The 19,157-nt window shown below is 40.1% G+C and overlaps 1 protein-coding gene across 2 annotated transcripts in view; it reads left to right on the top strand.

Annotated features, from left to right (window-relative positions):
• TLN2 (talin 2) overlaps positions 1-19,157 on the top strand; it is a 111,249-nt gene that overhangs the window by 66,360 nt on the left and 25,732 nt on the right. Inside the window, exons 39-49 of one of the 2 annotated variants that reach the window (XM_009886690.1) lie at positions 785-955; positions 1,271-1,273; positions 1,822-1,968; positions 2,815-2,916; positions 4,285-4,404; positions 7,170-7,316; positions 8,764-8,930; positions 10,343-10,526; positions 11,922-12,047; positions 13,608-13,724; positions 15,991-16,176. In XM_009886690.1, the coding sequence (XP_009884992.1) occupies positions 785-955; positions 1,271-1,273; positions 1,822-1,968; positions 2,815-2,916; positions 4,285-4,404; positions 7,170-7,316; positions 8,764-8,930; positions 10,343-10,526; positions 11,922-12,047; positions 13,608-13,724; positions 15,991-16,176 (1,470 nt within the window). The remainder of the gene's footprint in view (positions 1-784; positions 956-1,270; positions 1,274-1,821; positions 1,969-2,814; positions 2,917-4,284; positions 4,405-7,169; positions 7,317-8,763; positions 8,931-10,342; positions 10,527-11,921; positions 12,048-13,607; positions 13,725-15,990; positions 16,177-19,157) is intronic. The other variant, XM_009886691.1, reaches the window with a different exon arrangement.

Here is a 19,157-nt window from a genome sequence, read left to right as displayed (position 1 = left end):
TGCTGAATGCAGAAGAAATCGTTCCTGCTGTTTACTTTGATACAATTTAAAAGACCTTATGTTTATGAAATCATTCTTATTATTAAGGATTTTTCCTTTTTTTTGGCTTTAATCCTCTGAGAAACAGGATAGAAAAAGACATCTGACCAAGTCTGAAAATTTTATTGGCTCTTAGCTGTCCACAGTCATTTAGAATGGAGTAAACCTTTCAATATCTTTTCCTGCGCATGGAGTAGTACCATTTTTCTTCCCCGTGCCAGCCTTTGAAAACTGCTTATAGCTCCTGCAAATGTATGCACACTTGGACTTCTGAGGCTTCAGGTGTACCAGATGGTGCTGCAGTGGGCTATTTGTGCACGTGCTGTGGAGTAATCAGCCCAAAGCAGTACAGGGTTTTCGCATCCAATAAAAACTGTAAAAGCAAAGTCTCATAGATTTCTGACAGGAACCAAGCATGGTTGTGGTTTTATAGAAGATGTGTCACATGACAGGTAGGCTGTAAAAATATTAATTCCTATAAAAATATTAGCTTATTTTCTTAGAATACGTGTATAGCCAAAAGCAGGTGTTTCTTCAGAATGAGCGTAAATCAAGGAATTTGAAGGTGATGGGAGACAGAATCATACAGGCCCATAATGCAAACTAAACGTACAGTGCAGAAGCCCTAGGACTGTGTGCCACTTAAGCTAACCTGTGGCTGGTGGTAATCAGGGAATATGGTTCCTCTCAGTTACACTTGAGAAACGAGGTTAATGGCTTTCTGTGGTCGTTCTGGTTTTCTTAGGTGACGCAGCTGGCAAGTTACTTCGAACCCTTGGTTTTAGCTGCAGTTGGCGTGGCATCCAAAACACTGGATCATCAGCAACAGATGACCGTGTTGGACCAGAGCAAGACACTAGCAGAATCTGCCTTACAGATGCTGTATGCTGCCAAAGAAGGGGGAGGAAACCCCAAGGTATGGTTGCCATGTGTAACTAAGGGATTGATGGAGATGGGAGAGGGCAGGCAGGGCAGAAAAAAAACAAAAAATCCCTACTACATGACCCAAGGATACATTTGCCATCTCCCCTCAGAGAGGGGAAATACTTGTTGAAGACAGGAATCCATCCCGCACCTTTCTCTGAAGGGCACTTGCCTGCCCCACTTGTGTTTGCGCCTTTTTTCTTGGTTTTGGTGGGTTTTTTTTTGTTTGGTGGTTGTTTTTTTTAATTATATTTGTTCTAAGGTTTTGATTTTTTTCTTTTTTATGAGTTCTTCATTAATATCCAAGCAGGTTTTTTAAAGTAGATTTTTGATTGGAGATAGAGGATTTTGCAGGTTTGTTTTGTTTTTATTTACTGGTTTAGAAAAACTGTTGCGAAATATTTCTTTTTGAGTGTTTTTTGTTAGTCTTTTTTAGTGATGCTATATAAGAGTGATATTTTTTTCCTTTATATGGCAGGCATTTTCTCCTGTTGTTCATATGTCTGTATGTGGTTTTTTTGAACAATTCGTTTTGGTACAGAAGTAGACTGTTTCACTGTCTGGTGTTATTTTTGCCTTATCTTTGTCGCTTCCGCTACAGACAAGTCCTTTTCATAATTTTTTCTAGAAGAGGTTCTGTTGCTTTTCTAAGCGATTCTTATTTGACATTGTGTTTTCTTGTCTAAGCAAGATTTGTTCTGTCGACATTGGTGTTACATTTAGCTTCTCATCTTTGACCTGAAACGGTATTTTTCAGAGCTGTTATTGTATTGTCTTCATTAATTATGCTTTGATTTGCATGTTGATTTGTGCACAGAATCCTCGCCGATTTCTGCTTTCTTGTTGTCTCCCTTCCAGGCATCCCATACTCATGATGCAATCACTGAGGCCGCTCAACTGATGAAAGAAGCTGTGGATGATATCATGGTTACTTTAAATGAAGCTGCAAGTGAAGTAGGCATGGTTGGAGGTATGGTAGACTCCATAGCAGAGGCAATGAGCAAGGTGAGCATAGAAAGCCAGACCCCCTTTTCATTTTGTACTCAAAAGCCGATCCACATTGCAGGGGGTTGGAAGAACTGCTGCTGATTCACTTCAGCGATGGTTGGTAACTGACGTGCTGTGACAGGAAACCTAAAGATTCTTTGGTTTTGAAGACTCTGAAATCAAACTGACATGGGCGATGGCAGTCGTGTTAACAACCTACACAGTACCTGTTGGTAGAATTACTACAAAATATTTTTATTCAGGAATATGCTGGTATTTAACTACCATCTTAGGTCAACTGGCCTTTATTTTTGCTTCCTTTTCCTACTTATATTTCATGTTAGTCTCCTCAATGATCAGCAGGCCAGCCTTGAAGCAAACTACTTTGAGAGAAGAGGTCAAAGCCTGAAGTGCTCTGCTACGCTTTGTAAAGTATTGTACTGAAAATGTATAGTTGCAAAATGTAAATGAGTTCAATCCAAATAATTGGCATTTCCTGTCTCAAGATAAAGATGTTCAGGATTGAAGCCTTTACCATGTAAAGGAATCTTACATTATCATCTTGCAGGAACGTTTTGTTTCATAACTGTTGCACATTCCTTTCTGCATTAGCCGAGAGCTACAGGTGGTTTGACCTTGCACTCCAGAACTCTGCGCTGTAAATTCTCTGCATCTTCCATGCTCCTAACATGGGCTAGAGTCTTTTCTGAGCTTCTCCTTACATCCTGGTGCAGTATCATCACTTGCATATTTTGAGAGGAGATCATAAAAATGAGTATTTCGTAGAATTTCATTGTTACGTGTAAAGTATGCTGTTGGTTATGACCTTATTATTTCTGGCATATTTCTCCCTTTTTCTTGCAGCTGGATGAAGGTACTCCTCCAGATCCCAAGGGAACATTTGTTGATTATCAGACTACTGTGGTGAAATACTCTAAAGCCATTGCTGTAACAGCACAGGAAATGGTAAGATTTAGTTAGAACGAAGTACAAACTCTTCTGTGTACATACAGAACAAGGAACGATTTGCGCAGTGTTGTGAAACTTTTTATAATGCTAATTTTCAATAACCTTATCTCTTCAGGGGTAATGGAGCAAACAAAGGAAGTGATGATTTTGTCAATTTAACTCTTGGATCTTAGTGTCACAATCGTAGAGGTGTCCCTCTACAGGAGGACTGCTGGATTGTGTTGTGGCTCTTCTGTGCAAAACCTTTTTATTTGGCTCATTTTCTATGAGAAATAAAAGGAAAACATTTTACCTGCATGCTTTTTCTAGCAGCCTGTTCAATTGTCACTGAAATACCACCTTGGACTTCTTGATGACTTCAGGTTACCCTTTCACACATACTGTTTCATTTAACTTGCAAAATAACGTCAGTATTTTCAGACTCCTGTAATACTTTTGAATGAATGCAGATCAACATCTCAAGTTGTTCTTTTCTTGCATTTCTGTGATTCACCTGGGTTTAACAAAAGAAAAAAGGACACTTGTTGAATTGAGATTTTTCTTACTCATGTTTCACAGAAGTGGTTACCATAATGTGTTTGAAGAGTACTTGCATTTCTTGTTTGTTTTTGAGAGACAAGGGGATTATTTATGTGTGCTACAGGCAGGATTTGTTTACAAAATTGATTGCTGTTGCAGTCAAGACAGGTTGATGATTCAGCTGTCTATGGCATTGCAGCTTATTGGCAAACAGTATAAATTTGTCTAAAACTAGTTTTGCCCTAATGATGGAATTCCATGGCTTTACTAAACCAAATTGGAGACAGAAGAAATATTCTGTTAAAAGGGAGGCTTTTTCTAGAGAGATTTGGTTATTTTATACTGATGTTCTACCAAGGCATTCTGTGTAGTCCTACCTGTTTCTTCTTGGTCTTTTTCCAGTATCTTAGATGTGTTTTGCATCGGTCCTCGGATTTTTCCATTTTCATGCTCTCACGCCAGGCCAGCTGAGACTGATGCAGGCTAGCTCACCTTTGACAAAATAAGGTGGCTGTGACAGACAAAACCCACTTCCCCACCTGGTCTGAATAACTGTGTACCTGGCCTGTCACCCTGTTGTGTCAAAGAGTGGAATTACCAGCTCTAACTGCTGCTCTTTGATTACTCTGTATGTTCTGCGAGTGCCTGGTTCACATGACTCTAATAAAGCATGTTTGCTTGGGTTTCCTCATGGAATTCTTGCTGGAGGACAAGTCCCTTACATGGCAAGTGGTTTCCCCCGTTTCATCAGTGTGGCCAAACAAATGAGTGTGCTTCTAAGCTGGAGTGTATTAACAAATTATTCTCATGCTTGTCATTTTTCTCTTGCCTGTGTTCTTTTTTCAGATGACTAAGTCGGTTACTAACCCGGAAGAGTTGGGAGGACTTGCATCACAAATGACCAATGACTATGGGCATTTGGCTCTCCAGGGCCGAATGGCTGCAGCTACAGCAGAACCAGAGGAGGTCTGCAGTTTTTAGACCTCTTTATTCTCTGTACACAATGGCGTCAACACGGGTATTCTTTTACCGTGGATAATACAGTAAATACAGAGCGAAGTGACAAGGGGTATTCACCTCACTCGGTTGCAGCAACATGCTTGCAGCAATTGCCAAATGCGATACATCCCTTGTATGACCAGACAGATAATAGTTTTCAAACAGTTGGGTAATGTGTTTTCTTTCAAATGTCTTTGCGATGATTCTAAAACTAATGCAGTGAATCTGTTTCCACTGTCTTTGCTTTGTTAGCCACTTTTGTACGCAAGCACTACCTATAGTATGTGTGCTCTGTCTGATAGGCAAGCAGATGTGCTGCCTCTGACCCACTAACACTTGAAATGTGGGACAGGACAGCACATCTGTTCGCAGAAGAATTTCATTTGGCCTACTATCATTTGATTGCACCCATGACATGAACAGAGTCAACATTATAGGTGTGCTTTGGCTATACAGATCTGTCTCTTTTATGATCTACTTCAATTTTTGCTAAAACCAAACTTTTAGACAGAAACAATATGCAGCCAAACAGAAGCTCTACTGAGTTTGTTTTCGTTGGACGGAAAGCAACCAATGAGCATAAGCGAAATTGTGTGTCTTTTCAAAATGCTGAGAAATCTTAGAATATCAAGTTATTTACATCCATGCGTCATAAGTACTGTTTCCGTCTTACGGTTTGTGGAGAGAGATCTATTTTGGTCTTTGGTATTGACCTTTCCCTCCTCCAAATACACTCCCTATTCAGCGTGCCTTCACAGGTTGGGGCAGAGCTGCACATAGTACCACAGAGTACATATTTACTGGTAACACACTTCACTTTTACCATTGCTCACGTGCACAGGTGTATAACAATAAGAATTAGGATTTACTACAGAGTGGTTTTAGTGAACATTCAGAACTTCAAACTGTCTTTGATCCTGTTTCTCTTCAGCCCTTCCATTGCTCTTGATACATGTGAACAAGTTTTCTCCTAGGAGCGCAATGAATCAGCAGACTTTTAACAACACTTAGGGACTATGCAAAAGACATAACATTTTACTTCGTAAATGTGGCTTTTTATGCTACAAGGCTTGTTATAAGAATTACTCAAAGAACAGAAACCTTTTGTCAAAGCCTCGGTCCACCTTCAGAAAGAAACAGCTTGTGATAATAGTGGATAATTCCATAGACCAGGGCAGAACCTCCTAAATTACTTGGGGCTTTCACTTACAACTTGCACATACAAAGAAAATTTTAAATTATTTACTATACAGCTTTCCTTTGATCTCATATATTTTGATGAATTACAAATATATATATATATGGGGTTTTTTTATCTTGCCTGTAAGCGATTTTAAGTATTTCCTGTCTGAAAGAGATGCAGGCAACCAGTAGGAACACAAGTAACTTTTGCTGATGGGGCATCTTTTATACTTCAGAGTTGGAATACAACGTAGGAGAAGTGTGTTCGCCATGCAGTCTTACCCACTGCATGCTAACAGAGGAATATGGACTATTCACCTCAGTTTCATTAAACTGTTACAGTAGTTGCTACATATTCATAGAGTTGTAGAATGGTTTGGGTTGGAAAGGACCTTAAAGATCATCTCGTTCCAACCCCGCTGCCACAGGCAGGGACACTTTCCACTAGACCAGGTTGCCCAAAGCCCCGTCCAGCCTGGCCTTGAACACTTCCAGGGATGGGGCAGCCACGGCTTCCCTGGGCAACCTGTTCCAGTGTCTCACCGCCCTCTTCTTCTCTGAGTACAATTACAGAAATCCTTTTACCTCTTCTTCTCATTGCATGCCTCTGGTTATGGTGCATAGACAAACTTTGAGATGGGGTAAAGAGGGTATCTCACCATCACCGGAGGTATCAGATTGTATCTAGATAGAAGACCTTAAAAGAGTTTTTGACTTTGTAATTATGTTCCACAGCTGATAGACTACTCGAGTGTTTCAAGCTCAGTAGCTATATGAAAAGCAACGGCTTGCATTTGGCTTGGTATTGTTAAATCGAATTACCATTTCTGCATGTTACTTTCTGCCTGAAGTTGAAATAATCCCATTTGTGATACTAATGGCTGTGATTCCTGCTTACTTACTAATCCCAATACACACCTATATGCCTAAGTATATGCAGGTACTAAAACTATCACGTGTTTCTAAACAGGGACTGTGCATTTTATGCTGTAGGATTATTAATAAATCAGAAACAGTGAGGGCAGGATTTTCCAAATTTCAGTGCTCTGCATGTGTGTGGTCAGTTCTTGCGAGCTGAGCCTCTGTGCAAGATTCAAAAACAAATGGAGTCATATACTTTTTGACCCAGTTTCAGTAGTGGAGAGTAAATGTGGACTTTTTACCTTTTGTCTCTACCTCGAATACAGCTGACACTGACGGTACAGTTCTGGGAGATGAAGTGGTGTTACCTGAGTGTGGTGAAGTTGTGTGTGTTTGAATTACGTATGCTTGACTGGGATAAACACCTTACGCGTTCTTTTTCCTGGGGTCCGCTTCACTAGTGCTCCTGGTTCATCACTAAGCCTTTTACAGGATTGTGCTACATGAGTAGATGGTATTACATCTGCCACTTTTTTTCTGATCTCTGCAGAGAGTGTAGTGAGGGGTGGAATGTTGGTAATAAAGATTCACTAGAGTGACCATGTTTCCATTTATGTTGACACAATGTACCAGCATGGCATTCACTTCGGTTTTGCTTCCTTTTTCCCTGTACCTCCTTTAACATCTAGATAGGGTTCCAGATCAGGACTCGGGTGCAAGAACTGGGCCATGGTTGTATCTTTCTTGTGCAAAAAGCTGGAGCTCTCCAAATTTGCCCTACAGACAGCTACACCAAAAGGGAGTTGATAGAATGTGCTCGTGCTGTCACGGAAAAGGTAAGACATCCCTCTATGTTGCCCCATGGTGTTTGTCTACTGAGCTTTCCCAGGGAGTAAGCCAGTCAAATTGTTCAGGACATTTTTAATTTTTTTTTAAACTTCCCATTATAGTACAATGTTGGCTGAATTACACTAAGTTCTTACTTTTCTTTCAAGTGTTCTGTGCAGTTCATGTGGTCGGTTAGCCCATGATTAACCCTTGCTCATGTCTCGTAATAAAACTTCAGCCTCATACCAAAGGGAGACTGGTCCAATACTAATCCCTAAGACAGATGGCACTTGTGCCTTACGAGGCACTCCCTTGGAAATGCAAAGTCCACGTGGATGGCCACAGTTACTGAGATGAGGATGGTCATTGACAAGTGATTTCATGTAGTGATGTCCACCCTTTTTAAGACTGTGCCAAGCCAATGTGCTTAGAACTGCATCTTCAAACTGTCCGGAGTTTCATGGTCTCTGAAATGTCCATTTCAGACAGAGGGCCTGGTAGCTTGGCTTTGGTGAACCTTTTTGATGACGCCTCTCTCCTTTTTTTGGTCACGGACATCGAGAGTCAACTGTCAGTTACTTTTATATGTCACCAAACATCACTTGTTCAGCCTGTGTTAGTGTGCTCTCAACTGTACAAATTTTCCAGCCTGTCATGCCCCAGGAGTATCAGCAATTCCGAATTTAGGCAAGGGTAGACAATATCTTGTAAAAAGAGTAAGGAGAGTAATAATGAATCACGGGGACAAACTATTTGGGGACAACTTTGAATCTGAACAGAACCTCAGGAAGAACTGTAGTAGTAGAAGTCAGTGTACGTATCCCCGGATTTGGAGCCTTTCTTGCAAAAGCAGAATTTAGGACCATAGTACGGCATGAGAACAGCATCTCAGCTGCGGAGCTTTGTAAGTACAATGTTAATTAGATGAAATGGAAATCTCTAGCTTTTCTAGTGATCAAAAATGTTGCTAGATATGAAGCTATGTATTGTATTTCTATAACTTTCAATAAATATAACAATATTTAGTATCTGGCTTCAGAGAGTTTATATTTCTCTGATGTTAACGTTTATATCTGTGTACTGTACGTGACTCCTCGGGTGCCTGAGGACGGTGTTTATTTGTGTGTGTTAGGGAAAAAGCAGTAGCTCTTGGCTCTGACATTTATGCTGGCAGAAGTTCACTACATTAGCTCTGATTGTATTTCAAGGAAGTTTTAACTGATGTGCTTCATGCTATGATGAACAGATCTCTTCATTCTGTCTGAGAAGCGGGCTTCCTCGCTGAAATCCCCTTTAATTTGAGACAATCTTTAGTGAGTTTCATTAATGTTTGCAAAATGACTCTGCAGAATGAATTTCCCCTGTTGATTCCAGTCATGCTGAAGAGCTCGCTTAACTCAACATCCCATAATGAGGCTTTCTTTCAATGACTGCCTTGTTTTATGCTGTTCCCAGGTCTCCTTAGTTTTATCTGCCCTTCAAGCGGGAAACAAAGGTACGCAAGCCTGTATTACCGCGGCTAGTGCCGTGTCTGGGATAATCGCAGATCTAGACACCACTATCATGTTTGCTACTGCTGGAACCCTTAACGCTGAGAACAACGAATCATTTGCAGACCACAGGTCAGTGTAACTGAAAAAGATGGAAGAGCATGTGCACAGGGGAACAGTGGAACTGGCAGAAGTGACTGGCATGTGGAAATAAATGTTTACCTTTCTAGATTGCATGAATGAAATTGAATGAGGCAGTGGAGTGAGAAGAGAAATAGGAAAATAGGGATATTGATAGGGGACAGCAAATGTCGCTTTGGTTATTTCTGTGAGGAAAGAATTGAAAAAAGCTGGGAAACATCTGCCAAGAGCACTTCCAACAGAGACCACAACTAGTGCTATTTTGGCTTTCTTTTGTTTTTATTCAAGTCATCTCATTGCATAGACTACCATGCACTGTTATTCTAGTAGCGAAAATTAGCTGTCCGTGACATTGAAGAGGAATCTTCTACATACTTTTTTCCAACAGCTGTCTGGCTGTTTGTCTTGCTAAATCGTGCTTATTGTTAATGCTGTTGTGGACAGCGGTGATGGAAACAGCACAGCTATGCCACGCATTTTCCCCTTTGGCAGAGATAAGCCCATTTTCCGTTCAAGTAGCATCTGCAACAGAATAATCCCACAGCATTTTTCATTGCATTAAGAGATTCGCAGTGTCTGACTCTTACTTCCTTTGCAGTAAAACCCAGGGCTTCCCAGCTGAGCCACTGACTTACTGCTTTGCAGCCTTGTTGGCCTATGCAGCAACTGTGTGGCCAGCATTTATTTTCCCGCCTTACCAGTTCCTCAGGGAAGAGGAAAGATGCAATGGTGTGTAAGTTGCTGCCATTCTGCAGAATGGACGTCAGGGATTTTCATACAAGTGTCATAAATGTCAGCCTGGAGATTATACCTGAATATGGTTCTAGTTCTCAATTAACTTGTTTGTGAAGTGCATACTCAAAACGGTTTCTTCTTTTACACAAATGTTGCTTTGGATTTGTTGTCCAGACATGTCAAAACACGTATATGATGGAGGGGAACCCTGACTAGATCACAGTCTTTGTACCTTTTACCATTCTTCTACTGCCTTCCTCACAAATAATTATTTTAGTTTCCTTACAATATGCTGATTAAGATGGCGGATCAACAGCTGTTACTTTCCTCACCGCATGGCCATATTTTCTTTCAGTGTTAAAATGCAGTGTTCTTTTCTGCTACTGCCCTGCCTCGTTTCTTTTCAAGATGGGGTCATTTCAATAAACTGCCTTGCATCTAGCCCAAAATATAATGCTATTCTTTTAGTAGTCATCTTGTCTTTTTTTTTTTTTTTTTTTTTTAACTTGCAGACTGGCCTGTGGTGTATTATCATGAGTGGAGACTGGCATAATGACTTGCATCAGCTCTTTTATGTAGCTGTTAGTCACCATAACATTGAAAAACACGTTTTTTTCCTCTTCTCTTTTTCCACTTCCTTCCCTGCTTCCTCTTTTTTTTTGCTACAGGGAAAATATCCTGAAAACAGCAAAAGCTTTAGTTGAAGATACAAAGTTGTTGGTTTCTGGTGCTGCCTCGAGTCAGGACAAACTAGCCCAAGCAGCTCAGTCATCAGCTAACACCATCACTCAACTTGCTGAGGTAGTAAAATTAGGAGCGGCTAGCTTGGGATCCGATGATCCTGAAACACAGGTGAGATGTTTTATGATTTTTCTGATACTCTTAGAGACCAGAAACAGTTTTCCATTGATAAGACTTTGTGGGACTTCTGCTTTTAAGCAACACAGTAGGGTTCCTCTGTTCTGGGACTTCTCTGGGTTTACTCAGGCATCACTTGTTTTTAGAACACAATGGAGGTTAAAACATTGTGTGGAACGAGACATGCCTTTGTATAACACTTCTGCTTTTATTTCGTGGGTGTGTTCCAGCTGAGATGCTTTTGGCAAAGTATTAGTCTCGTTTTTATTCAGTTCTGATGGGACCCCTGACTACATCCCATTTTTGTTCTAAAGAGCTTGAATGACTTTAACGCTACTTATCCAGCTTACAACTGGGCTGTGCACTGTGTGCTATTTGTGTAGGCTCATAAGCTCTTGCCATTCTCTAGCTATATCTGAGTTGGTTTTCATTTAACTTGGTAACTTCAGCCTTCGATGTAGATTATATCAAATATTTCTTCAGTTGTTTGTCTGGATCTTGGTGAACTGGAGGTTGGCAAGCATGTTGCAGATGTGCCTGTGGTGATACAAATGAGTTTGAAAAAGCCTGCTCATCTGCATAACACTCTGAAAGAGATGTGTGTTCTGTTTTGCTTAACGTGTACGATGGACTAAACTTCCAAGATGTTCTTCTCCAGGAAAATAATACTGGAAGCACATTTGTTTTTTTTCTTTTTCTGGGTTTTTTAACAGAAAGTTTTCCATAAACTAGCAACATTTGCAAAATGTTTATCACACATTGTTTTTTCTTTATATGTAAAAGCCAAGAATACAGTACTTAGAATAAAAGCTATTGTGCACGTAATTATTTATTTGGAGCAATTTTATAGTACCATTTTGACATTGTAGGTGTATCATGTTTCCTAAAATGGAGCATTTCTAATAGCTTTAGCACTCAATACTGTCACAACACTTACTTTACCTGGTGCAATAGTGTTTCATGTGTCTTGCACTGCAAGTTGCTTCACAACATAGGCAGTTGGACAACAGAGAATCACATCAGTCTGTCCTGTATCCCAGGTTCTTATTTCCATGGTGAAAGAGCTTCTGAGTGACCACAAGCTAAATAAACTTTTCAGGGAAAGCAAAGACTTTACTTCTATATATGTTACAGTGAACTAGAAACAGGAAGGAGTGAGGCTGTTTTTTTATTATTTATAATGCTGCAGAAATGCAGTTATTGAGAAGTGATCATTCCACACCTCCTTTTTTTTCCTGAGCTTTCTAATTTTTCATGCATCTTTCAACATTTTCCTTGAAATGAACTCTTCTGAATTCCAGCAAGATACTTAAAACATCTGATTAGCTACTAGTGGAAAGGGCAAAGGAGGATTTGGAGGAGGCTTATGGCTATTTCTCACTCCTGTAGGTTGTCCTGATCAATGCTATCAAGGATGTTGCAAAGGCCCTTTCTGATCTCATTGGTGCTACCAAAGGAGCTGCTAGCAAACCAGCAGATGATCCATCCATGTACCAGCTGAAAGGTGCTGCCAAGGTAAAACCCGATTCTTAAATTTTATTTGAAATTATCTGTGTAATCACACTTGATAGACATGTGAAGCTTGGATTTCAGCAGTTTCTGATTGCCTGACGTCTCATCTCTTTCTTTGCTTCATTATCATCCTGGGATGATATAGAAAAATAAGATGACGCTATGGAGTTTCCATGAAGCTATCAGTTTTTGTAGGCTGTCAGATGACTTTTGTGTTTGTGATGAAAGAACTGTAATCTTTCTGAAGAGAAACTTCTTTCTTTTGCAAGCACGTTATCTCAGGGCAGGTTCTCCTTTAATAAATAGTATTATAGACTAAAATTTATCCAGTATAAAATGGTACCTAAATACTACATTTTAAACAATGACATATGCTCAGGATAAGCATGCGGCCTCTTTATTTAGGCTTTGCAGCCTGGGGGAAGGGGGAAGACAGGGAGGGAGGAAAGGGGACACAAACCCCTCCAGTAACTCTACAGTAGGATATTGAGCGTTTCTGACCCGTCTCCTAGATCTTTCCAGGAAGTACATAGGTATCAAAGCTCAAAACTCACACAGATTACACCATACCTGTCATATCTTTGTGCTTTATTTTGCCTGCACCTGAGATGTATTATGACATTTGCCTCACAAAGATCTTGGGTCTTTGTGGCTACAAAGTATTTTCAGATGTGGAGATTTAGGTGGTATTACTTCCGCTTTCACATTATGAGAATGTCGTGGTTGCTTCTTGCTTGACTGGAGGCTGTTCTCACTCTCATGCCTGTTGCTTACCTGTAAGACCTGTGCCTCTTTCCCTTTCAGAGCACATGATAACAGTATACTGTTGGGGCACCACTTGAAAATGACCCATCTAGTCAAGAAAAGTGGCTTCTTGGCTCTTCCTGCTGTGAAGAGCTCTCTGTGTTTTAAGTCATAATTGTCAAGACCAGAAGCTGGTCTTTCTGTCTCTTCTTTTTTCATTGTAGCTGTCATTTGTATCTTAACATACCGGGCTATAGGAAAGGCGTAGTTATTAGGGTGACAATGAGGTTATTCTGCATCAGGACTATTGGGTTTTGTAATGGGAACAGTAACACTGATTCTGTGTCTGCATTTGGGCTTGAGGCTAGTGTTTGGCTGCTTGCTCGCTTGGGGTTTTATCTGATTGTGGAGAAGGTACTGGGTAAATTTCAAAAAGAAATACCATACCTCTCTTCTCATCTCTTTCAATTTGCAGTGTAAGATGTGCAGGAAGAAAAGACACTAACATAATCAATCTGTGTAAGAGACCTACCCTGGAAATGTGAATTTTCCATCTTTTTGTAAATTTTTTTTGCCAGAACACACACTTAAGATGGTATTGCTCTGCAGTTAGTTGGGCCACGTTTCTGCAACTTGTAGGGAGCTTTCAGAAACTGGCCAACAGGAGAGTTGGTATTTACTCCCATAACAAGTACAGTTCATGAAGCCTCTTAGGCCCTGGTAGAAGGAATAATGCTGCCTAGCTTAATTTGCCCTGCTGTCTCTGAAAAATGGGAGGAAGGAATCACTTATTTTTGTCTTCATCTCTCTCTTCTTTAGGTGATGGTAACAAATGTCACATCGCTTTTGAAGACTGTTAAAGCAGTAGAAGATGAAGCTACTCGAGGGACAAGAGCTCTTGAGGCCACAATAGAGTACATCAAACAGGAGCTCACGGTACAGAATAAAATAGCCATACATGGCATTTTTTTAAAGTATGCTCTTACACTCAAACCGGCCGGCCCAGGCCCTCCTCCTCAAGCTATGCCTTACTGCCTTGCAGTGCGTTGGATGCAATTTGGTTCTCTCTACCTGTTGCAAATCATCTCTGGAAGTACAATTATAATACCACTTCAGCCTACCTACTTTCAGACATTACCAGTCACTGCTTTGAGATTTGAGATGCTACCATCATGTACAAATCTGGAAGCAGCTGCTGTTTTGTTGTTTAGACGCTAAGCCTTTGCTCCAGATACTCTTTTCTGAGTCCAGTGCTCTTCACTTTTTGATCCTGGCTTTGGTAATGTCTCCTCAGCATCATAGCCATATTGCAACTGCCATTTAATCTTGTTTCCATTTTTCCTTTACTATAAAGTGATACTACCATTGATACATAGCCTGCTGTCTGATATTCTGTCTGAGCAGGAACTAACAATAGTATAGAATTCTCTCCCAAATGAGGTGTTAGATGATGACAATTGTTTTCCTTCCTCTTTAAAAGTATAACCTCCAGCTGCACCTTTCACTTATTATTTTTTTACTAGTACACTAGTCAGTGACATAAATTAATACATGCATGTTTGTGAAGAAGCCTGATTTTTTTTTCCTTTACTTACAGTCATTTCTATAAAAAAATGTGTAGAGACAGTCTCCAGCAGGAAATTCTTTGTTGTATAGTCTGTGGATTAGCAATTCTTACACTGTAACTGCACTGGCACAGTTTTGCCTTGTCAAGCGCTCTCCATAAGAGCGCTGTCACACTACAATACACTAGAGCACTACAAGTGCATCTATTTTTCATTGTGTGAGCAATGCTGTTGTAATGAAGTAATAACTCTTGTTTGGTTTAGGTCTTTTGGGTTTTTTTTAAATACCTGTATATAGTTGTTGGGAACTCGTACAGTGTCTGCAGTGGTAAAAACTCCCGATTCAGTACCTGATCAGGAATGTTCTGTGTGATATCTAGTGCACATTAGTGTCACGTGTCCTCGTGAAGGCCTGGCTGAGTTACATTCCTTCCCATAAGTCTGATCTAAAACCTGTCCAGATCTGTCATTGAAGGATTGTGCATTATCACATCTGCTTTCTCAATCTGGTTGGTATCTCTTTGAAATGTTCCTCCTCTGCCTTTTCCTTTTGTCAGTATTGCTAAGGAATGGGTCTGTGGTGGTGTCATCTCTTTCATGGGGAGAAAAGCAGAGTACTAGGAGAGGGTCAAGAGGACCTGAGGATGGCACGTATGTGCTCAAGAAAATGCGTCAAACTTGACTTGGAACTCTGGGGGCCGAATCTGAGCAACATTCACATATTTAGCTAGACTTTATTTTTTAACATCGCATCCATTTCTGGAGAAAGTGAAAAACTGACAAGCCGGGAGCATGGACTAGACGAGGCTCATTTTTGTCCAGACACTTGCATTCTGTAACCACTAGCCTGCTTAGGTTGCACTGTACGTAGGCAAGAAACGTCTCCTGATTAATTGTGCACTCCAAATTGCCCCTGCACAGTAAAACGAAAGGCAAGCAAATACAGACTAAAGCTTGGGAAAAGGAAAGGTAAGATAAAAGTAAGGTTACCCAGCTCGTATTACCCGCATCTTGCCACAGTTCATGTGTTCCAGTATTCATGAGAGTAGTGTGTACTGTCAGATAATTTGAACTATTTTCACATGATTCACCCTGCAAAATTATATCTTTAGGTTTCTAAGGAAGATTAAGTATAGCGTAAGAGACAACGCTCCATCTCCACTTTAAGAGACATTTGAATATTTTAGTGTTGTTCTCGGTCTGTCCTGCACTGTGCGATTAACAAAGGTGCGGTAGGGCCCAGCCTTTGCAGGGGAAGGATCTCCTCATGTGAGCAGACCAGCCTAAGCAGCAGTCAGGATGAAAAAAAAGAATATAATTAAAGGAATAGTAATTCCTGTAATACTCCAAACAGCTGTCTGTAACAAACTGTCATCCGGGTAGTTAAATGGCAGGTGAGATGAATGGGTTAACCGTTTTTTGTGTGCTTCCCTCAGCTTATTGTTTCTCTCCGCTGTCTGTAGGTGAGCAGGCTTATCAGGACCAGGCTCATGACAAGCAAGAATGATATTCAAGTACTCCAAATATGTTTCTAATTTCCTGCTGTTCGAAGGCTGCTTCCAGTTGCTGTCTCTTTCTCATGGTTGTTCCGCTTTGACTTGAATGGTATCAGGCTTTCCTTCTGCTTTCACTTGTAGGTGTTTCAGTCAAGCGACGTTCCAGAAAAGACATCATCACCTGAAGAATCAATCCGGATGACGAAAGGAATCACCATGGCAACTGCCAAAGCTGTTGCAGCTGGGAACTCATGCAGGCAGGAGGATGTGATTGCTACAGCAAATCTGAGCCGCAAAGCAGTAGCTGACATGCTAACAGCTTGTAAGGTAAAGATTGACTTCCTTGCCTAAGACTGATTGTATTTTTTTGTGTGTGTGCCTCTAAATCCCTTGAATGTTAAGGCTTCTGTTTAGTTTCTTTGTATTAATGCTTTACTTTTCAGATCAGAAAGTTAACAGCTATGATAATTTTAAGGGAACATTTCTTTCAAAGGATTTTCTGTGCTACGCACAAAAAAAAACCCCAGCGCTATTTTCTTTTTATGAAAATGAGTTTTATTGGACCTGAGATTTCCTGTTAAACTGGAAGACAAACAATCTGTGCAAGTAGTAGAATATACAAATAATGCTATGGTCACAAATACGATATCAATATCTCTAGGAACAGTGAAAGGAATGGTGAAAGGAATCACTTGGGTCTATTTTTAGTGGTCCTTTCCCCCCTGACCAGACCTGTCGGTTTGCTCAATTTCTTCTGTGCTTTTCAAAAATGTGTTTTTGCCTTTGTACTAAAAATATTGGTACCTTGTTTTCTGTACTTGCTTGAGCTAGACAACTTTCAAAAACTGGCCTACAAACCTGGGGGGAAAGTATGTGTCATATGGCTATTAAGCCATTTGGCTTTGTTCTGATGATAAAAAAGAACTAGGCATAAATCAAAAAAAAAAAAGGGATTATAAACATCTTATTCCTTTTGGTCTTTAGTAGTAACACAAAAGTACCTTTGCCTGTTAAGTCAAATTTATATACTTTTGCCTTTACATGTATGGAAGATGACAAGTACTCTCTGTGAGGCTTCTGATTTTCAGTATTTGGTCAAATACTAACTGCCTGTGTCAGTCCCACGTTAATATTTTGCCTAATACCGCCCAGGTGGAAGGGGTAATTTCCTTTTTAAAATGATCCGTGTATGAAAGTGCAAATTCTAACATAACTTACAACTGGATTTATAGAAAACCATTGTAGGAAATTTTTTATTTTTACTTTGTTTTTTGACAGGGATTTTAGTGTCTGACAGTTCTTGACTACTTTGCAAGCTTCACATTTTGATTTTGTTCTCTCCACTTCATAAATTCAGAAGGTCAACAAAACAAAGCAGCGCTCATTTGCATGGGAAAATTAACCAACTGTGCTACCTACATGAGAAATACTGTAGCCTAGTATGTATTAGGTGTGTTCCAGTTAATTGAAACTGCTAAGGGAGGCTAAGAACAGATCACAGTTGTGTGACATTCTGACAAATCAATTCAGGCATGAATTCAGATGCTGATGGGCATTAAACATCCTTTGTCATTTGGAAGTGGCCAGTGCAGACACATTTTTGTTTCGATCTCTCCAAACAGGCAGCAAATTCTCAGGAACAAAATCCCGTTTCCAAAAATGTTATAAACATACGCAATATGCAGCCCGATACATAATTTTGAACATACAATTATGAACATTCATCTTTTTACGTTTACATTTGGTCCCGGTTAATGTAATGGTTTTGGAGTTCATGCCTTGCAAGCAGCTGACAGGATGAAACTTCCTGCAAACTGAACAATGGAGGTCTGGGGTGCTGGAGAAGCATTTGTGATTTCCCAGGGAATTACCTTCACAAAGAAAAAGCAATCTACGGAAGGAAAATGGTTGGGAATCATTTTACTTACCTGTAATGATACACTGACAAGGAGTAAGATCTAGTTTTATCTTGTCTAGCTTTCCTAAAATCGAGAGTGGTTACTGGGCAAACAGGAATAAAGGTCTCAAGGTATACTAATTTTATGCACTATCTAAAATGTATGACAAAATAATCATGTCATTCAACAAAGCTTTTAAATATACAGTTTGTACCAGACTTCATTTAGAAAATCCTGTTTCTACAAATTTTGCTCAGAGACCTGGGAATCTTATGCCATTAATTTCTACAAATTGATTACTGTACATGGCACTTCCATGATAAACCACATCCCTTGAATTTTAGGGGTAGGAACCAGCAGTCTTAGCCTCACTATGCTGTAAAGGCTGCGCAATGCAGGGCAACTTGGGTTTTGTGATACTTGACAAGCGCTGGAGGGGTTTCCAGTGTGATTAAGCTAGTCTGTACAATAAGCACTGACAATCATATTTTGATGTCCTTCGGGCTAAGATAAAAGTGCATGGATGTGATCTATGGTAGAATTGTATAGAACGTAGCTCAGACTTCCCTGGTGTCAGGAATTTAAATTTCAGTTCTATTTCATTGCCAGCTGCCTAAGGCAAGTAGCATAAGGGGATTTGACTTATTAGCAGTTACATATATGGTTGTGCTTGTTCTGCTATACATGAATTTACAGTGCTCGTTACTAATTCAACGCTTCTAAGTAGATGCCATTTCAAAAAACAATGAGGTTGATTATTGCAGGATATAATGAACCAGGACAACTCTCATGAAAGTCAGTGGAAACACTGTAATTACATTTATTGAAGGTACAAGCAGGCTCTAAGATAATAACAATTTCTGTCTTAGTTACCTATTTGTATAAAATATAGAGTATGCAGTAAGTAACCTGTGTTGTATTATCACTATTTTTAATGATTGCTGTTGGAAAGGAAACATACAAAATGTCCGTCAAAAGCATAGAAACTAATTGAAGTGAATAATGGCTTAGATCATTACATAGCCAGTAGATTATGCAAAATGATTATTCACCTTTTCTCAGCACTCATTAGACTGCATCTAGAATACCGTGTCCAGTTTTGGGCTTTCCACAGGAAGAAAGGCACTGATCAAACTGGAGCAAACTCAGCAGAGCCCACCCAGATGGTTGGGGCTGGAGTACAGGCCCTGTGAGGAGATGCTGAAGAACTGTCTGTTCAGCCTGGAGAAGACGCGGCTTTGGGGGAACCTCACAGTAACCCTCTAAAACCTATTGGGAGATTGCTGAGAGGAGACAGTGTCGGGCTATTTACTTGAGGTGCACGGCAGGGGAATGAAACACAACGGTCAAAAAATGAAACATAGGCACTTCCAATTAGTCCACTGTGGGGATAATTAAGGATTGGGACCT

Source organism: Charadrius vociferus, unplaced genomic scaffold (assembly GCF_000708025.1).
Source record: "Charadrius vociferus isolate BGI_N301 unplaced genomic scaffold, ASM70802v2 scaffold356, whole genome shotgun sequence".
Lineage (NCBI taxonomy): Eukaryota > Metazoa > Chordata > Aves > Charadriiformes > Charadriidae > Charadrius > Charadrius vociferus.
The sequence above is the reverse complement of the archived record's forward strand: the minus strand, read 5'-3'. Positions and strand labels throughout refer to the sequence as shown.